The sequence below is a fragment of the Stegastes partitus genome, unplaced genomic scaffold (genome assembly GCF_000690725.1).
Source record: "Stegastes partitus isolate 25-593 unplaced genomic scaffold, Stegastes_partitus-1.0.2 Scaffold39, whole genome shotgun sequence".
Lineage (NCBI taxonomy): Eukaryota > Metazoa > Chordata > Actinopteri > Pomacentridae > Stegastes > Stegastes partitus.
This window is the reverse complement of record NW_007577770.1, coordinates 666,351-688,553: the sequence shown is the minus strand read 5'-3', so window position 1 is coordinate 688,553 and position 22,203 is coordinate 666,351. Positions and strand designations below refer to the sequence as shown.

The window sequence follows — 22,203 nt, the reverse complement described above, 5'->3', positions numbered from 1 at the left end:
TATATATATATAGCATTGCTTCTAAAAATACAGGCCCCTGAGCAGGAACTCAGTGCAACAAAGATTCAAAATCAAATGTTTTATTTTTATATATATATATATATATAGCATTGCTTCTAAAAATACAGGCCCCTGAGCAGGAACTCAGTGCAACAAAGATTCAAAATCAAATGTTTTATTTTTTCAATACCTGTATTTTTGAGTACAGAGTCAATTATCCTCAGCAGAGAGGACTCCAGCGCTGCACATACTGGCGAATCTCAATTTTTGTTTTTGTAATTTAATTTTAACTTTAATATTGAAATATTTCTAGCCTTTTTTTCTTGTTTTAACTTTGATGACTATGGCTTCTAGGTCACGAAAATCAGAAATCCACTATCTCAAATTATTAGCATTTTTCCTAAGACAAATAAAAATAAGGATTTACATACAGAAATGTCCAGCTTCCAATAAAGAATGCTTATCTATGCACTCAATACTTAGTTTTACAACTTTCATGCGCTAAAAGCCCTAATCATCTAAACTTAAATGAAAAAAAAAGCTTGAAATATTTCACCTTAAGTGCAATAACACAAGAATATATTACATTTTCACTTTCTTAATAAAAGCTGAAGGAAAACTAACTTTTTAAAGATTTTCTAATTGTTTGAGACACTCACATTTCTGGAAAAGTGTTCTGCCAGAGACAATTTATTTCAGCTGCTCTTTGCTGGGGAGGTTGTGTTGCTTTTTTTTTCTCTTTAAAATACCCCGAGGTGTTCTGTTGGATATAAGTCAGGCGACATACTTGGCCAGGTCATAGTTTTCACTTTTTACTCCTAAGGCACTCTTATGTGATTTTGGCAGTGAGCTTTGGATCATTGTCATGCTGAAATATTTCTTTACTGCCAAGCTTCTGAAGACTGGAAGTCATCTTGTCAGCCAGTATTTTCTTTTTTTTTTTATATCCACAGGCGTTTATGTTGACATCTATAAATGTCATCTCCCCAAAACTTTTTGCTGTCACGCAGCTCCATATCATCACATCCCACCTCAGTGCTTCACTGTCACAACTATGCATTCATTCTAATTGGTTCGTGCCAAACACGCTGGACCCCATCTGAATACATTTATGTCGGTCTCATCTGACCAAAGACTGTTCAATTGGCTTTTTTTCATGTTCTCTGGGAAAACTTAATCTAACAATTTTGTGCCAAAGGGCATGCAAGCATTTTATTCTTAGACGTCACCCAGAGGCGGATGTTATGCAATGTCTTTAACACTGTCTGAGCTGTTGCAGAAACTCTGATTTCCATTGACAATCACTGTGCCAAGTCTCAAGCACTTGTGTGTCTGTTTTTCAGAGGTAGATTGTGCAAGTAGGGTACGGTCTGTGGCAACATTTTAGGAGGACGCCACTATCTTCACTGTCCTAAATGAACAGGGTGATCGTTGCATTCCTTCTCTGCTGTAGTTTAATACTTACCTTGCGCACTCTTGTCTGATATAGAAATAAGTTTAAATGTGTGAGCACCTCTGTTCCATCGCTCTTTTGGACAAGGAAAACTTCACTCCACAGCTGGATGCCTGTTGTCTCTGGTTCTGAACCACCTCTCCAAGAAAATCCAGTCAGAGGCTCGTCGTCCTCACCCAGCCAGTTTTCATCGCTCTGCAGAAACACAAATGCTCTTTGAACAACAGTGAGGGGAAAGCTGACTGAAGGCTTTCGATAAAACTTCAAGAACTCTAAGATGTCATTCATTCTGTCATTTTACCCTGCTTTGTAAATCAAAATTCACACTGTTGTACATAATTCACTGTACATAGTGGAGTGTAGAACTTTCAGGTCATAATTATCTCCTCCTTTAGTTGTTTGTTTAACTGCACTTCAAGGTTTTGTGGTAGTCACAGTTAGAGCCTGATGGTGGCACTACAGGAGAAGTAATAGAGTTACCAAAATCAGTGAGATTCATCAATGAGCACAGTCGACGTAATTTCAGGCATTAGGTTTGGTCTCAAAATATGAACAGAATGACAAAGACAGAGCAGTCTCACAGACTCCACCCACTAATGGAGATAATGACTAAATCAATCCTTTTTAATAAACTAGTTAGTTCACATGTTACAGCAGGGATGGGCATTAACGTGGTAAGACTGAATATTTGTTTCTATTTGTGGTTTTTCAGGTTATCACACCTTCAACACAAAAAGAAGAACAAGTCAGTGTGATAACCTGAAAAATCCCTTTTAGAAATAGACATGCAGCCTTACCACATTACTGTCCATCCTTGCTGCAACATGTACTTACAACATGTGTGAACTTAGACTGATACTTGGAGTAAGATATGATGTCCAAAGAAGTGAAACACTGAGAGATCATGTTCCAATGCAGCTCACCTTTCTGTACATGTAGCGGATCATGAAATCAAGCAGGAAGCTTTTCCCTTTTCTGAAAGCTCCGGCCACCGACAGCACCACCACATGTTTGTCTCGGACCTCCGGAGCCAAAAGAACCCGAGCCAAAGCCTCCGTATCCAGTGCAAAGGAGTGCTCCTCCTTACACACTGTGACAATCTGAACTGGGCCTGGTTCACTCCCCATTCTTCAGAGGTACTGGTCCCTGTAAAAATCGCACAAAACACATCAGGTTTAAATTTAAATTCATTTTACAACTACAACTAGTTTGTGCACATTTTGGTTTGTGGCAAAAAAACAAAAAAAAAAGAAGGCAAAAACATGGAAATAGAAATTTGCCAGATTTGCAACAAAAAGTTGGCAGTCACAGTCACCGATACGACTAATCTAACTCTATACAGGCATGAAGGCGACAGAAAGAGAGGTTTCATATTTTTTTGTACAAACTGGCAACTGATGACCAATTTTTTATTATTGATCCATCAGTCCATGTTTGGATTAGTGTTGTCGTTGTAACCTGCATAGAATCTGTGAAGACTGAACCTTTGAAATTTTTCAATAAACAATAAATAATTTAAAAAAATAAAAATAAAAATTAACAATTTTTGTCTGATTGTCTGATTTAACAATAATTTGAAATGAATTTGAGTTTAATGAAATGTAATCATTCAGTTGACAAATTGATCAGCATTTATTGATCTCAGTATTCTTTTTTTTTTTATCAGTGACTAATGGTTCTGTCACCAAAAAAGAAATCAGTCAATATAAACATGACCACAGGAAAATGAAGAGAGAAATATTTCAGCGGTGTATTTATCAATAATGACAACAGTCAGTTGTAGGTTTAATGGACTAAATCTTTACAGATCAATTTGTTGAGTGGTGCAGCTGAGAATCTTCTGATCTTCTCCAAGATATATAATTTGAATGATGATCACATACAAGGCTGTTTCCTCAGTAAATATCATTTCGCCTCTGCCCTCTGATCAATAAAAATCCGACACGCATTGATCTTTCCATCAGAGACAATATTTATCTTTGTGTAAAGCTGACTGTGGGCTGCTCTTATGGCTGTCATGCTGCTTTGCCTGCAGCGTGCTTCCAATTCTTCAAAGGATGTCATTGTTGCTGCCTCCCGGGAAATATGTGCTCTCCCATGATGAGTAGGACAGGGTGGTGCTTTATAATAAGTAATCGTCTTTGTATAACACCCAGAAACAACTGTCTCCTTTAACCAAAACTCACCACCTCAAAGGTGTGGCAGTGAGGAGCAGCATGCCAGCCATTTCTCTGCAGTGAATCGGTTGGACAGACTTCATGCAATGAAGCAAACACTGCAGCTCTGACAAAACCATGTTTTATAATCTGCCACTATTTTGTAACGAGAATATACTGCAAAGGATAACCTACAATGCACAACACCTTCTCTAATTTACCTACTTTATCTCGCCTCTCGCTGGCGGTGCGTGGTACAGCGAATCTAAACAAACTAAGGCTAACGTGGATGTCTTACATAAGCTGAACAGAAAACTAAAGCTCACAGCTACCATGCTAACGTTATTACTTAACGGCTAGTAAGCTAAGGCCAGTCACACTTAGCTGTTTGTGCTAGAACAAAAACAAGAGCTAACATGTATCCGTCAGTATGTTAAAGGAGTTGAAAAGACGAACGTTGCAGCAATATTTAAAGACCCTCTAAATAACTTATCTCTTAGCTTTAGCTCGTGTTTCACGGTGTAATGTTACCTTTGGTGTCTTCAAACGGCTTCAACACACGCTCATGAGAGTCGACAAACGACTGAAACGTAACTTTTTACACTGGCATGAAAACAACCATGAGAACTTTTTTCCACCACGAAACTCGCACTTCCGCCTTCAGCCTGCGCAACGCCTCATGGGAAGTGTAGTTTTAATCCATCCTACTGCTCTTGCTGTAGTCTGTCTATGAACTACATACCCCAGTGTGCCAATTTTGTTTCATAAAGACAGGAAATGTAGTTTTTTTTATAAGCATATGTAGGAAATGTAGTTTTTAATGCTGAGTTACGAATACGGAACTACCGGACAGGTAATGTAAAACACGGCTTAGGTGTTTTGCATTTACAGATAGATTTTCACTGATGAAGCAGACTCTGTAGCCTGGTAACAGGAGCTTGTTTGATTATCTAAAGTGTGGTAGACTGTATTTAGTCCTGCTGTCTGTGAGTGTTGCACCCTCTAATGGTGTAATACATGTAAACAACACATTCCACAGATACCAAACACACGCCAAACTTATCCTGCAACATTTTTTTTAAAAGAACAACCAGATGAGGGTGAAAAAGCTCCACAACATAACAACAGGCGATTTTCTTTCACAAGAACGGCATGACAGATTTTATTTGTTAGATTACAAAAGCTACAACTTTTGAGAATACATACAATTTACACAGGAATTTGGTGTACCCTGAAATGTCAAGTGGTTCAAATGGCAGTGATTTATCAAAATGATTCCAATAAAACCATTCCTGATTGACGACAGCTTAGTTTACAAGATCATATACACAGATTCAAATCCACAGAAAACTGAAACATTCAGGGATTCTACAACGTAACATCACGTACGGGAAATCTAATGTGAAAAATATAATGTGAAAAAAGAGGAGTGTAAAGGCATTCATTAGGTCGATGCTTAATCTGTCTCTTAGAAAGAAACTTCCCAGGTCATTCAGTTGTATCGTTAAAAGATATGACAGACATAATCAAAGTTAGTGCTGTAAGGATTAAATAAGTTTATTTTGTCCCAAATTATCCATTTTAGAAACTAGCCATCAACCAATATGTCATTTTTCAGTGCTGGTACTAATACAGGTACCCTGATATTTAGAACCATTATATATATGAAGTTAAAATTTAAATTGTGGTGTTAAAATTGAGAATACGGCCAATTCTAACACAAAACTTTTATGAAATATAATTTGTGCTTTATATTTATTTCATTAAAAGAAACGTTTAAAAGTTTATCCTTTAGTGTTTTTATTTGTGGTGTATTACTTGTCGGATAGTCCTTTGGTCAATACAGACAGAGAAAGATGGCTGCATCGGAGCCAAATAAGTAATTTATTGAATCCTGACTATTGGAAAAATGCTGAATATCACTTCCAAGAATTAGCCAGGCTGATAACCTGTTACCCCTCTATTAGAAACGGTGCAGCATCCAGCATCCAGGACAGACATGTTTTCTGAACAAAGTCTACAGAAAATCTGTAGTGGCATTACATAGTTAGTGTGGGTATTGCTTTTTAAAATACTTTTTAAAGAAAAGTAAAACTGGAAGCATATATGTTATTGTCATTATATTGTATTGAGTACATTCTACAATTGCAACTATGTTAGAAATTAAATATTTTTTTAATTAAGCATTATACTCAACTATGTTTAGAATGACAGCATTTTCCTTAAAAGCTTGCAGTAACAGTGGTAAAGGGAGAGATATGTGAATATACCTTTCTCCTCATTAAATCTACAAAAACTCCCTTATACAGAAGAGGTCTCACCACTTTGAAGAACTGGAGAAGGTTGGTAACACATTTAAATGGGGATGTGAGTCAGTGTGCTGGTTGTTGTATTCCTCTAAAGAGCAACTTTGTGTACAACTTTTAACAGTGTATAGATCACACTTTAACTTGGGAAATGTCTTCAAAAAACAGTACTTCTACTTGAGTTGGAAGCACTCCTTCCAGCCCTGAGGATTAACTTACTCTGTCAGAAAATCACAGTGAAACCCAGACAACATATTGTATTAATACTTTCACCTCAGTTTCAGATGTAATTTTGTCCATGTTTTTAAATTTGATATGTTGCTAAATTCAGCTTGTGCACTGAAAGTGTCTGAATACATGTGAAGTAATGTGATCCATAGTCTTAAATTAGTCCATCAGTAAAGTTGATCTATATTGTTATCAAACTACAGAACAATACACAAGCTTCAGGGCAGTGACAACATGTCGGGAAGAACCAACATAAATCCCAACTTGTGCTGATTTGTTGGAGTGTTTGCTTACTGTGGACTGAAGCATTGCATTCACCTGCAACTGTTAAATATGAACTAATATCCACCACCTGCCAGGTCCAGCAGCGACCCAGCAGCCTCCTGGGCCTCAGCGTCAAGCTGCAAGATCTCCACAGTCTCCAGGTCCAGCTCAGTGTCGCCGGGCAGCACCAGGTACTGGTACTGGTTAGACTGGTAATAGTGTAACTCGATGTACCCGCTGTCTGACAGGGGATCCTTCTCCATGTCTTCACAAACCTCTTCCTGCTGGTAGTCAACCGACTCCATGGTGACAAGTTCCTCGTGATCTGGGGTCAAAGGGCACGAGGGGTTCTCAGCGAAGGTTGGGTTGTCAGAGGTGAGGATTTGGGGTGAGGACGCAGAGAGGAGCAGGGTGTGAGAAAGAGCATCTGCATGAGAAAAAAATGAAACACAAACATAGAAATGACACAAAACATCAAAATTCATAACTTGTTTGCATACAGGCTGATTGTTTGAGCCACTGGCCAGATTCTTCAACACGTACATGGGCCCATATAGCGCATAGGGTCGGAAATAAAACGAGGGGACTCATAAAGGAGGCTATTGCTGGGTTGCCATGGTAATAGAGGGTAGTTGCCATGACAACCGAACACAAACACAGGAACAATGTTGCATGCTGAGAAAGCTGCAGAGCGGAAGAAAAACTGCAGGTAATAAAAGTGTCACAGAGGGCTGTTACTGCGTTGATGAAACACTGTCGGCTAAAACAAATTCATAAAGGGTCACATATGTAGAGTTGTGTGCTAATTAAGAGGCACGAACCTGATGTGGGTCACTAACCTGAGATTTCCATTGATTCACACACTGCGGGCACCTCATAGTCAGCTCCATCCAACCTGCACACAACATACAATTTTGTGCAAATGTTTATATGGGTGACTTTTTTTTTTTTTTTTTTTTTTTTAATAAGAAGAGAGTTTCATTGAAAAGTAAAATTATTCAGAAAGCCATGACAGGTGAATTATATTGTGTTGATATGCTACAACAGCAATCCACAGGAATATACTGTATTAACAGAAAACTAATCACTGAATTAATAGTTTGTACGGCAACAGCAAATAATTATTTTATATTGGATTATATTAATAAATAAATCAGTTAATAATTATAAAAAAAAATAAAAATGATAAAAACTAGGTTTGTTATTTTACAATGCATTTCTAATCTACCCTTTTGGATACATCTATGTTTGTTTTACTTTTCTAACCTTCTATTTCATATTAGAAATTGTCCCTTCTCCTTATAGTGTGTAGAGGATGTGCTTGGTTGCAGGTTTACAGTCATTCCCATCCATTCAGGTTGGCTCCTCTTTGTCACCTTTTGCGTGATGAAAGTCTAGCACCAAGATGTCACAAATAAACATATATTTGCAAGTTAAACAGTGTGCAGGAGCTTTTTGATCTGCTCATCTGTCTCCTCCACACCTGTCTCATCAGTTAGATGTGTGAAGAGCTCCATTCTCTTCCATCTTTAGTAAAAAATACGAAAATATTCTATTTAAATTAATTTTTAAAAAAAATCAAACTAACTAAAAGGCAGCAAATTCTCACATTTACGAAACTGATGCCTGTAATTTTCTTTGGTAATTTTATATATTTACTGACTGTAAAGTTTGTCGTAAAATAAATTCCAGTGATTTTAAGTCATTCTCTGATAGACTAATGGAATTACTACTAATAGTTTGGTGTCTGTCTAAGAGTCAGCCAGCAGAAACTTCATCTACTTCACTTTTGGTAACCGCTTATTTTAGTAATGAGTACAGTAGGACAAACATTTTGCTGGCTCCAGCTGGTGGCTTCACAGATAGGGAGCGGTTTGCGTTTTATTCATTGAGTTCTGTATCATGATCAACTGAGCACTAAATTAACTTTAAATCACAAAGTAAAAGAATAAGAAAAAACATCAAAATTGTTTGACCTGGTTAAATCTTACTCACAGCTCAGGCTTGTTTATCAGGTTGCTGTTGGTGCTGTGATAACTGTGGGTCTTCCTCAGCACCTCGAGGAGCGTCGACCGATACTCTGGACACACACACCACAGCGATCCTTTCCCCACCGACTGCAACAAACAAACAAATCCACTTAAAACATTCCAACTGCAGTGGCCCGTGCGGAGATCTTAGTCCCAACACTGACACACCAGAGAGTGTAACCGCCATAAATCATGGTTCATTACAATAATTTCCCTTCAGGGAGGCCTAACTGTTGTTTTCATTACAGAACATCTGGATTCAGCGTGTGACATTTCATTATGTTGGATGCTTTCAGATTCGGATTCTGTCCTGTTATCCACCCACCTGGCTCTTGTCCCTCTGAATGCGACGGAAGCTCTTGCTCAGAGACAAGTTGTGTCTCACAGAGTTCCTCCAGCCTCCAGTGGCCGTCTTGTAGTAGGGGAAATTGTTCACAATCCATTCGTAGATGTCCTTCACTGGAAGCCTTTTGTTTGGGGAATCTTCTATTGCCATGAAAATCAGACTGCTGAAGGAGTACGGCGGCTTGGATGAGGCAGGGGGCAGCGGCTGGATGGGTGCATAGGACTCCTGCTGAGCCAGCGGTGTCATTTTGGCAAGAGGCTGCAGAGGCAGCAGGTCCCCTCTCTGATGCAGCCAGCTGAGACAGGTCAGGTCATCTTGGTCAGATATGTTTTCCGAACTGAGGCATTGTATGCTTTGTCCTTCGAGGAAATGGGACGCAGTGTAGTGTGAAAGAGGGGAGGAGGAGTGAACGGACTCTGCTGTGGCTGGAGAAAGTGATGTAGGGGACGGTGGGAAGGAAATAGGGGAAAGTGGGTGAGAGAAACAACAACCGCTTGAGGAGGTCTGCTGGGGCGAGGAAGAGACTGGCAGGGGACACGAGGGTGGCAGTGAGTGAGAGCTGCTCTCCATCTCTCTCAGGATCAAACTTCCACGGTCATTCAGCTGTAGTGCTGCTGAAAGATAAAAGAGAAATTAATCAAAGTTACTGCTATAAGGCAAGATGAGTTAAGCACATTGGCAGTAAAGACCAAGATCAAATCTGTTTAGCACAAAATTACAAATTTGCCTCAAAGTGCTTTAGAAACAGATCAGCTTACAATATTCAAGGAAAAATTTTTCTTTGAGAACAGACATGGAGTATGTCTGTCAGACAACAATAACTAATATGGTCCTTAGACCGTAATAATACAAATACCAATCGACATGACACATTAAAACAAGTTTTACAAGTGCTTTACAAAAAAAACCATATAATACAGTAGTTAGAATCAGAGCTTAAGATGGAGCAAGATGAGATTATTTAAATAAATACAATAATTATTGACTGAAATTGAATTTTAAGAAAAGGTTTTAAAAATGATATTGAGTTTGCCTGTCTGAGGTCCTCCACAGGTAGCCAGTCTAATTAGAAATTAGGACACATTAGAAAGACCCTTCCAAAGGATCTCAACCATCAGATTCATAGTGAGATAGCCAGAACATTCAAGGCTTTCAAATCTTACAATCATCTGTAAAAGTCACTGGTAGCCAGTGAAGGGCAGTAAGGATCAGTGTAATGCAGTTGCTTCTCTGAGTCTGTGTTTAAAGTGTGTTAAAATTAGGCATGTTTTTAGTTTATTTACTATACAAACTACATCTCAGAACAAAAACAAATCAATCATGCAGGGTAGCAGTATTCAAGACCACAAATATGTAATAGAAAATATACGGGAAAAGTAATTTTTTTTTTTTTTTTTTTAAAACAGAACACCATAGCTAGATTCAGTTAAATGTTTGCCTCCTGTTCCCCTCTGATGAACATCCACCAAACGTTCAAAGTTCACATGTGCCGTTTTCATAAAGTCAGTGTGCAGGTGCAGCTCTGTGAGAAAGTCTGCTGTTTGATCTCAGTTATAAAGAAGCTACACACATCGATTACACGCTTTTGACAAACATATTGCATGTAAAATCCCGTTTTGAACGCTATGAAAGTTTGTATGTGATGCCACATGGTTCTACAAAGCAGTTCAGCAGCAAATGGCGGAAGAATATAAAGTTTCATTTAGGTAGTCAAGAAAGCCGCCTTCCCCCCCTCACAGGTAACCACTTGGAGCTATTAGCTAGTTTTTCAAATGGAAAATATTAACTAGTTACTCACCAAACCGCCAAAACGGAGACTGTGGCAGAAACCAGCTCCCGTTAAAGGTCCGGAACCCGTAGTTGGGAAGTTAAAGGTGAAATCCTGATGTTGAGAAGCAGAGTCGCAGTCGGACACCTCTCCCTCCGCGCTCTGTTGCTGTCCGCCGTCTCCATGGAAACCAAAAGGACGCTCCGCGGGGTGCGCGTTCCCAGACAGGCGCGCTCCCGCCCCAATTATACAGTCTGACACCAGCCGGCGCGAGAGACAGTGTTCACGTGTAACAGGACAGCAGGGCACAACACTCGTGATGTCAAATACCGCCATGAGAATCAAGCAGCAAGTCGTCTTGCGATGGCTTATTAATGCTTTTATTGTTTTATTTTCATTTATTAGCATATTGCGTTTTGTATATTTGCACCTTTTGTCTTTTTCTTTAAAGAGAATTTTTTGTTCAGCCTAATTATAAATGGTGGGTAGTACCGAGGCTTAAAAGAAGTAATCAGATTTTTTTTAAATATATCAGTAAATAAGAGTAGAACTATAGAATGCTGTTGTAGTAATTAGTAAATAAATTAAAACTCCTATAAATAAGTAAATAAGAAATAAATGTGGTGGTGGTGGGGGTCCCAGAAAATAAATAAAAGCAGTCTTTTAAAAACTACCATTTTTAAATTAAAAACTTAGTTATTCAATCAATACATATATTAATGTATTCATTAATTAATTTATTTCTTGGCCACTTTGTAAGATGTATCAGCAAAATCACTTCCATTGTTAAAGTCAGTATCACTGTTATATGTTATACTATTGAAACATGATTGACATCAATGTCTAAACAGTATTTCAGTGTTACTCCAGCAGGTGGAGGTGGCACCAATCTGAGAATCTGAATCTAATGCATGTGTGTTGTGACTATAAATGTCAAGCAAATACAGTGAACATTAAAAAAAAAAAAAAAAAGTAGAACGTGCGTTTAAATAGAAATACTCAAGTTAAGTGCAAGTCAGTCACAATTACCCTAAATTATAGCACTTGAGGCAAAGAGGGTTAATTTCATTTCTAGTATTGCATTGTATTTTGAGATGACAATTACATCTGGCAAGTAACACCTGATACTCCACTTACAATACTATGTCTTTACAGCTAGATATAATTATGGGTGATACTTGCTTTAAATACAGTAGAGTAGAAATTATAATTCACCACTGACATGTAATTGAGGGAACATAAATTTCTCCCTCACACAACTGCATAACTCTCTCCAGTGCTCTGGCACCATCTTTAAAAAGGAAACACATTAAATGACAAAGTGTAAATGAGAAAAAAAGAAAAAGAAAAAAAAAATGCTTTAAACAGTTCAAATTGAATACACAAAGCTAAATATATTTATTTTTTTCTACAAAAATCCAAACATTGTCATGCTTTGTCAAATGTAGATAAATAAAATCGAGGATTCACAAGAGAAAGGGAGATAATGCAGCAACATTACCATAAAAAAAACAAACAGAAAAAAAGGTACTCGAATCTTGTGTGTAATGTGAATTTCTGTCTGTGTGGTGTGTACCATGAGGTGTAAATACTGGAAAGCATGTCCAAAGACATTATATAAAAGGAATCTTGAACCCAATCAGTTCTGGTTAAACATTTTTTTTCATTGAAAACCCTTATGTTCAAAGTTAGGTGGCCAAAAATAAGCATTTCTCAGTGTCACTGTACAATCACGGTGGACAACAAGACATTATCTGTGTCACACTTTCTGGTTAAACCAATGAGGCCATTTCATTACAAATGTGTCCAACAAGCTCAACACACGCGGCAGCTCAACAATGTCTACAAATGTTTTGAGTTTACTGACAAAAGAGCGTAGAAAGGCAGGTGTACAAACACTCAACAACCAGATTTTGCAGGTCCAGTACACTTGGACTTGAGGTTATTAAATACCTCACAGTCACCTGACCAAGTGAGATGTTAACCAGTATATAATGATTGGCTGAAAGACGGCTGTTGCCACAGTGATATAAAGGCGGAGCTGAGGCTTGGCACTTGATCCCATTCCCATAGAGTCCGACGAGAGAGAAGGAAGGATCTTCATTTTCAGAGAACGAACCTGTGGAGGCAGAAACATCCATAAACCTGCAGTTTCGACCAGACTAGTGATATGACAGTTAAAGCAGGGAAAATGTGAAACTACAGCCAGCAGGTGGTTAGCTTAGCTTCGCATAAAGACTGAAACCAGTGGCTAGCTGGGTTTTGTCTAAAGGTAACATAAACCATGTACCAACACCTGTGAAACATTTTACATTACATGATATCAGCTTTAAGCTAAACTAGTCAAGTCAGTTTGTTCCTATAGTACAGCTAAACACAAAAAAATACTAACCTAAATGTTGCACAATTTCAGACAAACAAAACAAATTAAGTCAATTAAAACTGTTAGAATAAAAGGGACCCAGACTACTTATAGGCCCAGAGCAGTAAGTTCCTAGAGCCTCTGCTGGTTTCCTGGCACTGTCTCCTTCACGACAAGTGATCATGCTAACTGTGTCCTCATTTACAGCCTTTGTGAAAAGCTAAGCTAACTAGCTTAACCTACAACTTATTTACCTTACTATTTACCAGGAAAATATGACGGTATATAACAAACTAAATGGTCATGTTATGGTACTAATTAAACAATACAAAAAGATTTCTTGCCATTTTTGTGCTGTTTCCATAGAGGTATAAGACTTTATATTTCAGTGAAAACTGAGTCCACAGTGAGCAAAAATGTGGCAGGAGTCAAAAACGCCTACAGACTGCTTGGTGTACAGAGGCTTAAGTTTTGTGTATATTTTGTCTCCTTTTCCTTGCTTGTTTCTTCATCATTCTGCCTTTAAACATCCTGGGAAATAACAACTAAGAACAGAAAAGAAAACAGCATCTAAATATAAATATGTGGCCTACTTATGGAATCTAATAAATTATAAATAAATGGGCAATCAGCACTTTTTCTGTGGTGATGACATGCCACCGTGAAGAAAGGCAAAACTGCTGTGGACTGAAAATTTATAGTCTAGAGCTCAGAAATACTACACATTTCTTCAGTGAAACTAAATAAAGCATATTTGTATGAATATAAATGTCCAGTGTGTAGTGCTCTCGTAACTGAGTGAAGGCTGTTTTCTCATCAGACTTCATGTTTGTAAATGTAGTGACTGATGTCAGTACTTACAATGAAGAACATAAGAGCACAAGAGGACCAAGCAAGAGCCACAAAATAGCCATCGCTGCCGAAGAGTAAGCCACACAACACTGTGAAGATCATCCTAGAGGGAGACATAAACAGACAAATTCACTGTGTTAACATGGGCCCAACCACATTTACAACTGCCCTGATTACTGAAGGGATTTCCCCCACTGAGCTGAATGGTAATAAAACAGTCCACATCTTTGAATTTAGCAGACGGTTTGCTTAATAACAATACACTACGAGAAACAGCTGTGGCACAGTGACGATTGCACTCGTTTGTTTTTTGGAGTAATAAATCATTAATTAATTTGACAATATGTGCATCCAAAGTCTATTTACCCAACATATTTGTATCCACTGTAGGCGATGAGATCGAAGGTTGAGAGGTCGCTGTGTACTGTCAGCAGGTACAAACTCAACAACATCACCAAGACCTCGATGATGATCCACACGAGGGCAGTGCTGGCACACAGTCCAAGAACCTCTGGACTGAACCTACACATAAAGTCAATATATTTTCTTTATTCAGCTTATCTAACACAAACATATTTACTTTGAGTCATAAAACAAATTATGTTAAGAAGAGTTATTCACCTTTTCTGAATGCCAAGGGCCATTCCAGCAAGTAAAATGTAGGTAATGAAAGCCATTGCTGCAAGAAGTAAAATATACTTAATACATTAAACAGACTTCCCAAAACATTCTGCTATTGATGATTTGTGTGCAAAGAAAACCTACTTGGTATGTAAAGATCTGGTGCATTCACATCCTGTCTTGGAGTGAGTGGTGTGTCTCGATGGTAACGGACTTCCCAGTCCTAACAAGAACACAGAAACTGTGTGAATCACCCTGCAGAGTCCAACAGTGTTATATTCAAATGATGTTTGGTGCTATTTTTTCGCCTATGATGGAACAAGCGAGCTTTCATCAAACAAGAATATAGTTCTGACAATCACTATGTGAAAGGTGATGTAAACTTGATAAGAGTGGTTTATCACAAGTAAAAGAGGAGTAAAAACAAGATAAAATGCCACATTTTAAAAACACGACAGGTGTCTTCTTCAACATGACTAGCTGTCCTCATTAACAATGAGGGGGCTGGAGTCTATCCCAGCTGACTTAGGGCGAAGGCAGGGGACACTCTGGACAGGTCGCCAGTCTATCACAGGGCTACACTTCATGTAACTATAATGCCTGTAATCAATATGCAGCTGTAAACAGTGTTTTGGGCCAAACATTAGTACATGTCCCTGATCTTGTAAGAAGAGTTGGTACTTTGTCTGGTTCACACATTATCAGGGCACGTAGTGTTTGGAGTACTGATTTAAATTACTATCTAAATAAGTTAGTGTGTGGGAATGTGCTTCTATATTCACACTGGCAGTCACAGCATTATAATGCTCATAAATAAAATTGGAGAAGTGATAAAGTGGCTGCTTATCTTGTGTGTATGGTTTCAATGTAATATGTGCTTGAACATACGATAGCAGAGATAATAATCACGCAGCCCTAATAAATGTTTTGTGCTGTTCTGCATGCTGATGTAGAACTGAGTGGATGGGACGAATGGCTCAGATTACCTGATGCGTATAAGGGAACATGAGGATCATAAGTTTCTTCAGTACGTATCTGGTGTCGACTGCAAAGAAATACTTCAGCTTGTTCACAGACATAAATCTGCTGATCTGAAAGGAAAGGGAAGTGCAAACATTACCTTCACAGAGGAGAAGTGACAGTGTGCCAAAGTTAATAAATACAGTTGAGTCACAGCCATTTTCAAGGAATGCTATTCCCGCCCCCAGAACTATGCATCATTTTGGCATGATGTGTCAAAGCTGCCAATCCAGTAGAACAACATCAATTATATTTATGTGCGGTCCACAGGTGAGACATTTATTTAAATTGTCTTCTTTCATTTCTATGTGAGGAAAATCAGCAAACCATTATTTATTTAAAAGCGAAGGAGAAAATGGCCTGCTTGATTAAAAGCCCCTGAAAATGACACCCCTAACACATTAAAGGCTCCACAGTGAAAAGGCTCTGGATATGACTAATACAGGCACTATTGAAGCACTGGAGTGTGGATGAAAAAGCAGGAAATATTCACTTGCTCCTGGAGAACGACTATGTAAATGAAATAACACATCTGTGTGCTTGTGTAGCTCTCTGTGCTGAAAAATAAATTAGGAACTTGTGAGAGCCAAAGTTCACTTTTGAGGACAAATAAATAAACACAATGCTAAAAAATAGCCACCAAGAGTGAAGAACACATTTACTTTGTGCCAGCAGAAAAGAAAATGGTTGTATTTCAGATGATTTTTAGACCTACAGTGATATCTTATCACATATACTGTAAAAATACAGTATTTAAGTCCAGCTTTGTCTGTATTCTTGGCCATGCAGCTTCAGAGACACATCAGAACCTTGTGGAAATTGTTCCAAATTGGATTGAGGTGCATTTAAACGAATATTTTTTCTGTGTAGTTGCCAACTTGTCAATGAGTCACACAAGACTCATTTTTGTGGCAGGTATAGAAAGCGGTGCCTAGCCCTAGCACAATTATTACGTAATCGCCTGACAGCAATTTGAGCTGACGCAATCACTTTTCACAATCACAAGAATCATTTCTATTTACCAATGTCAAAAAAGCCGAATAAAACTACCAGAAAGTTCAAATTTTCATCACTATTCCCACCTTGTTTACTATTATTTACTCCCCCTTGTTATTAAACTATGATTTCACGGCACCAACTGTTTCTCTTAAGTCATTGAACTTGGACCATTCAACATATTGCATTTCAATGCACTAAAAGTGGCCATTAAAGGCATTGATAACATTAATCTAAAACTAACAGAGGCAAAAAGAACAGATAATAACTATACCATTGCTAATTGCAGTTATTTGTATGACAATTTCTTATCATCTAATATTTCATGATTGTAACAGCCTGTGGCCCATGTTGACTATGACCTTACACACAGATCACACAGTAGCTTTTGTGAAGTAGCCATAGAGGAGAACTGCTTTTCCTCACCTCTTTGTTTACCATATCCTTCCCTTGATTGGCTAAGGAGGAGCCGTACATCATTGCAGCATTAGCCATTGGGTCAGTAAACAGGTTGTTCGCCCCAGGACCTCCTTGCATGTCATTTGAGGTTCCTCCCATATTGTAACCAGGAGTGTAATACGCCTGGTTGTTCATTGCTGGTGCTGCTGAGCTGGTGTCATCAAACAGGACTGAGTCTGTCGGGGCAGCTGTACGTCCTCTCTGCTTAGCTGTGGAGAAATGGGCACAGATGAGTAATTTGAGAGCATGTGAATTCATATTCAAATTAATTTCATGATATGTCTAATTACCCACAAGTATAAACACCCAGTAAAGGCAAAGCTTATTGGTTTATGTGTTAATGTTATTGAGCCATTCTCTGAGCCAAAAAACAATGTTCTGTGATGAGCAAGATACCACAAGGAGCTACCTAACTGACACTGTTTTGTTTCGCTTTTGTAGGAGTTCTATTTAATTTCACTAGTTACTCCAAACTTTTTCCCACTTTCAGTGTTGACATTATTATATGAGTGATAGTCAAGGTCCTCCCAGGTTTACATTCAATTACTCTGCAGTGAATCTTATCTTCATGAAGTCTTAGAAAATTGGTGATTCAACTTCATAGATGTTACGGGCTGTGGTGTCTTTCAGCGGCTTGTACTGTACTAACAGGTCTTGTCCATCTTGTGTATTTCAATGTAACCCTCACGACTCAGGTAGGATATGTTCATATAACGATCAATTGATTGGTTGTCAATTATATACTGAACTGTCAACTATTTTTATAATGAATTAATTATTCTGAATCTTTTTTTTTCAAGAAAAAAAAACACTCTTCCACACATTATGTATTTTGTAAAAACACATTTATTCGCTAAGTTTTAGTCTACATCCTCTGATTCCAGCTTCATAATATTTTATATTTTCTGGTTGCTTTACTCCTCTGTGACAATAAAATGAATATGCTTGGGTTGTGAATAAAACTGTGGGAAACCCTGACATTTTTTCACAGTTTTCTAGACCAAACAACTCAAAACTAAGCTTCACATTAATCTATAATGAAAACAATCGTTAGCTGCAGCTCTGACTGGTCTGTTAAACTGCATCCGTTTCAGTTGGTTTTACTAATAAACAGGCATCTTTCACTGAATATCATCAGTCAGCAGACAGCAGCAGTTGACTGTATGTCTACCTTTAGCCAAAAAAGGGGGGAAGTCAAACTACAGAGGAATATTTCGCAAAATGTTTGCAAAGAGGGCAGTTCATGGTGATTCAGACTTCCACTTACTTGCTCGGTACCCATGATGTGGCAAGTCCATTGTAACGCTGGCTGACGTTAGCTAGAAATAAAAACAGTGACACGTTAGCTGCATTTCAGTTTACTTAGCTTTAACTCTATGAGCATTTCGGTCAGCTAGCTAAATAAAGCAATGTGATGCTGTGACACATTTAAAACTGATGGCGTTAAATTCCTTGATATTAGCAAGAGGCTAGCTTGCAGCACTTCCCTACTCAGACTTGCTAGCTGCCAGCTAACCTCCGCATAAACTTAGTGACTGCTGCCAGTGAGTGCTAGCTATCTAGCTAAATGAGCTAGGTTAACAACATCGTATTTTCAGCTGATACACGGCGCAGCACAACAGCCGACACGAGTAGCTTCATCAGTAACGTTACAGATGTCCACAGAGCTTTTCTGTAAGGTAATGAAACATTTATAGAAAATTTTGTAGATCAGAACACCTACCTTTACAGCTAACGTTGGTAGCTAGCTACGTGGATGTCGGGCTGCTCGGGCTGATCCCACCCATCCACGGCGGTTGGTTCGCCTCAGTGTGCCTGCGTGGCAAAAACCGAAGTAAGCACAAAACAAAGTACACTGCTGTACAAGTACACACTGCTGAGGGTAATACTAGTACTCCCAGCTATTCTTCTATCCATGCTGCGGAGGTAGCAAGGTAGATGTTTAGGGAGCTACAGCTGAGCAGAAAACAACACTAACATAACACCACATGTATGTACACTAATATAGTGTGTGGATTGATTTAGAAATAAGCAGGTAAAGAGAGAAATAATTGTTGAGAGGCACGTTATATTTCTATCTGAATGCTTTCCACTTTATACAAAAAGACTTTTTAGTCATTTGTGATAGAATTAAACCTTAATGCACTACCACACCTAGCAGATAATCTACAAATGATGCCACACTCATCACAAGTTAATGCATCTGGTTGAATCAGTTTTATATAACCTGTTTAGCTTTTGAAGGAGTTCTATTTAATTTCTCTAGTTACTCCAAACTTGTTTACATTCAGTTGCTCTGCTGAATGAATCTTAGCGTTTATTTCTAAGTTTAGAAGTTGTTGATTCCACTTCATGGACATTACAGGCTGTGGTGCTTTTCAGTGGCTTGTATGATACCAACCGGCCTTGTCTGTCCCATGTATGTCAGTGTAGCCCTCATGACTGAAGTAGGTTATGTTCATGTGACGATTAATTGATTAGTTACAGTGCATGGAGGGATTTCAAAATATGCAGGTACAGTGAGAGACACATAATTGTTGGGAGTTGCTTCATATTTGCATATAATCTGAATGCGTTATACTTTATACAAAATCAACAACATGTGATGGAATTATAACTTAATGCTCCACCACACCTAGCAGATAATCTACAAATGATGCCATACTCATCACAAGTTAATGCATCAGGTTAAATTAGCTTTATGTAACTGAAAATCATAGGTATGTCTCAGAGAGCTTTGTAATCTGTACAACTCCCTCTATTCATAGAGACTTAAAAAAAAAATGTAATAGTTAAAATGGGAGGTAATCAAGTCCTGGTTCTTTTTATTTTGACACTTTACACTTCTACTTTACACTTAAATTCTTTCTTTCTTTCTTTCTTTCTTTCTTTCTTTCTTTCTTTCTTTCTTTCTTTCTTACAATAAACACCTGAAACGAGGAAGGCACTTGCAATTAACTAGGTAATTGTAACCGTTTTTACATTTTACAAAATCAATCAAAAGCACCATCAAATAGGAACGTGCTGGGTTGATAACAATGAGAATAAATACCTAATGTGTTTGAATTATTGTCCTTTTATTGTGCTCTGTCTATCTAAGCAGCTGATTATATCATAAGTATGATACTTTCCCTTCTGCTACTACAACATTTGATTGCCAGCAATTGTTAGTACAGATTCACAGTTCAGGATTTCTGCTCAAGCCACATTATCAATGTACGGAATGTAATTCAGAGTGCGTACTTTCACTTCTGTTATCTGAGCACATTTTTACTACGACTACATCTACACAGTATGGCAGGCTTACACACATGAGAGGAATATTTCCAAGGATTTACAGTGAAAGTTTTGGAGTTGGACTATGGAAATCATGTCACTGTAGACACCAATGATTGTAACATGAACACAGTAGACATGAGATACATACAGAATGTACGTGGTCAGGATAATCAGCGCTGTCTCAGTACAGGCCTGTTAAAACTGTACTGTACAATCACAGGAAGATAATCTAGGTCTTCCCATTGTACACGAGCATAAACTGTACAAGGCGTGAATTTCAACACCCACTAAATCAAATATATTCAAGTGTATGTGGCCTGACAATGGTGTTATGTTCTCTGAAGCACGTGCGTGTGTGGGATGAGTGTGTGGGTGGGTAGGTGGGTGTGGATGACTTATGTGAGTTTGGATGAGTAAAATGCAATGGAATCTAAGTTTCCTTCATCCCTCCTCAGAAAATGTTGACTTTTGGAGGGAAAATGTGGCATGAAGCAGAAAACAACATCTTACTCACACTCTCACATGCAAATAAACAAAACACTTTTTTTTTGTATTTATCAAAATGGGCAGAGGTGTTAAGCAGACTTTTTCAAATCAAATAAAAGATAAAAAGATAGAGGCAGTGGATGAATGACGGCATAACTCGAGGAAAATAGGTGGTTAACATGTTGTTACATGCCCACATTAGACACACAGACCAAGGTGTCATCACTGCATTCCTGAAACTTTAGCCATCTGACTCTCACCTTTAACCCAATTCAGCTTGTGATACCATAAAAAAAAAAAAAAAAAAACAGCATGTGTGTCCTCATTATTACAGGGTGTAATACTGTTGAGATTTAAAAGATAAGACTCTTTCAAATAGGTCAAGTGAGCAACAGGTATAGACAGTGTAAAAAATATGTCACTCTCAGCAGTTTCGGTTTTTGTTCACAGTCTCTGTTCTCTGACACATAAAGAAACCCAAGTCAGTGTTTTAATCTGTATATTATTGTGTAGACTATATATATTTAGATCGTCTTTTTCTTCTCTCAAAAACGACTTTTTTGAGTGGGCTGTCTTTACAATGAACCTCCCTACTTAGAACATATTGACAGTCCCTATTCTCAGGAGAAGAATTAGCAGTAATGTGAGACATCGGTGCAACAGTCAGCAGCCAGGAGAAATCAGCCAATGCCGGGAACTCTGTCCCCTGGGACTGCAAGGTCAGCAGCTGTTGTGACAAAGTAAGCTTACCAAATGTACAGCACGCATTTTTTGAATCTTTACTAGGTACGATATTATGCTTGCAAGTAAAAAACAGACGTTGGAACTGGTGGTGAAGTAACTGAGCAGCTTTGTGCCATTGAGACTGACTCATCTCCACAAGCATGCGTGCACATTGATGTGGTTTGTGAAGTGAGAGTGACTGCCAAGAACCTCAACACAATTAGGCGTGTGCACCCATCTTTGCCAGTTTATAATCCAATTCATAACTCATCATGCGTTACAAATGCCATCAAATGTCAAATATGATTAAGAATTAAGACTATCTCAACTGTCATTACAAGAGAATTGACTTCAAGTCTTTGTTCCTGATTTCTTGTTACCATATTTATAAGATATTATACTTTAACTGCAGTTACAATGACTTCCACTACTAAATGCAAAGGCTTTTATCATTTCAAGATGTTTGTTTTCCAAAATTGATCTATGCATTAAAATAGAAATTTTAAGTAGATGTATCCTAAAATAATAACAGTAAGACATTACATTAAGTTTGAATGATAATATCAATTGATTTTATTCTGTATGATTCTTCAGAGTGTGGCTGCTTGTTTGTCAGTCATTTTTTATTGATGATAGTCTTTTGACTTTGATTTTTCTTTTTGTTAAAAGTCCCACTCTCAGAAATAAGGTTTGAGTTTAAAATAAATACATAAATTAATTAATTAACGCAACAGTTTAATGCATCAAGGTTTTTTGACTTGTTACAACTTCTAATAAAATTAGGCTCAAACAACAAACAACATTGAATCAGGGAAATGAGCTTTTCCTCGACAATCAAATGTGTTTTTAATTAC

At 38.0% G+C, this 22,203-nt stretch overlaps 3 protein-coding genes across 3 annotated transcripts in view; all 3 read right to left on the bottom strand.

Annotated features, from left to right (window-relative positions):
- LOC103373986 (atlastin 3) overlaps positions 1 to 4,245 on the bottom strand; it is a 13,150-nt gene extending 8,905 nt beyond the window's left edge. Inside the window, exons 1-3 of the mRNA XM_008304002.1 lie at positions 4,141 to 4,245; positions 2,377 to 2,599; positions 1,514 to 1,648 (exon numbers count right to left, since the gene is read on the bottom strand). Of these exons, the coding sequence (XP_008302224.1) occupies positions 1,514 to 1,648; positions 2,377 to 2,580 (339 nt within the window). The 5' untranslated portion in view covers positions 2,581 to 2,599; positions 4,141 to 4,245. The remainder of the gene's footprint in view (positions 1 to 1,513; positions 1,649 to 2,376; positions 2,600 to 4,140) is intronic.
- A 2,236-nt stretch (positions 4,246 to 6,481) lies between these two features.
- Positions 6,482 to 10,667, bottom strand: LOC103373948 (forkhead box protein N2-like). Its single transcript, XM_008303965.1, has 5 exons — positions 10,582 to 10,667; positions 8,763 to 9,394; positions 8,403 to 8,524; positions 7,247 to 7,302; positions 6,482 to 6,834 (listed from the first exon to the last, which is right to left on the bottom strand). Exons 2-5 carry the CDS (start codon positions 9,351 to 9,353, stop codon positions 6,482 to 6,484), a joined length of 1,122 nt encoding a protein of 373 aa, XP_008302187.1. The 5' UTR covers positions 9,354 to 9,394; positions 10,582 to 10,667.
- A 1,252-nt stretch (positions 10,668 to 11,919) lies between these two features.
- Positions 11,920 to 18,676, bottom strand: yif1a (Yip1 interacting factor homolog A (S. cerevisiae)). Its single transcript, XM_008303954.1, has 9 exons — positions 18,585 to 18,676; positions 18,129 to 18,180; positions 16,829 to 17,070; positions 15,373 to 15,477; positions 14,531 to 14,609; positions 14,387 to 14,444; positions 14,132 to 14,287; positions 13,775 to 13,868; positions 11,920 to 12,670 (listed from the first exon to the last, which is right to left on the bottom strand). The coding sequence occupies exons 2-9, from the start codon at positions 18,157 to 18,159 to the stop codon at positions 12,512 to 12,514; spliced, it is 924 nt and encodes a 307-aa protein (XP_008302176.1). The 5' UTR covers positions 18,160 to 18,180; positions 18,585 to 18,676; the 3' UTR covers positions 11,920 to 12,511.
- Between the last annotated feature and the right edge of the window lie 3,527 nt (positions 18,677 to 22,203).

Excerpts from the sequence above, each read along its gene's own strand:
- LOC103373948 (XM_008303965.1), bottom strand. The coding sequence starts at position 9,353 with ATGGAGAGCAGCTCTCACTCACTGCCACCCTCGTGTCCCCTGCCAGTC. Across the intron at positions 7,303-8,402 it reads CTGATAAACAAGCCTGAGCT|GTTGGATGGAGCTGACTATG; the intron begins GTGAGTAAGATT and ends TGTTGTGTGCAG. Across the intron at positions 6,835-7,246 it reads TGAATCAATGGAAATCTCAG|ATGCTCTTTCTCACACCCTG; the intron begins GTTAGTGACCCA and ends TTTCTCATGCAG.
- yif1a (XM_008303954.1), bottom strand. The coding sequence starts at position 18,159 with ATGGACTTGCCACATCATGGGTACCGAGCAA. Across the intron at positions 14,288-14,386 it reads GCCCTTGGCATTCAGAAAAG|GTTCAGTCCAGAGGTTCTTG; the intron begins GTGAATAACTCT and ends CTTTATGTGTAG. Across the intron at positions 13,869-14,131 it reads AGTGGATACAAATATGTTGG|GATGATCTTCACAGTGTTGT; the intron begins GTAAATAGACTT and ends GTCTCCCTCTAG.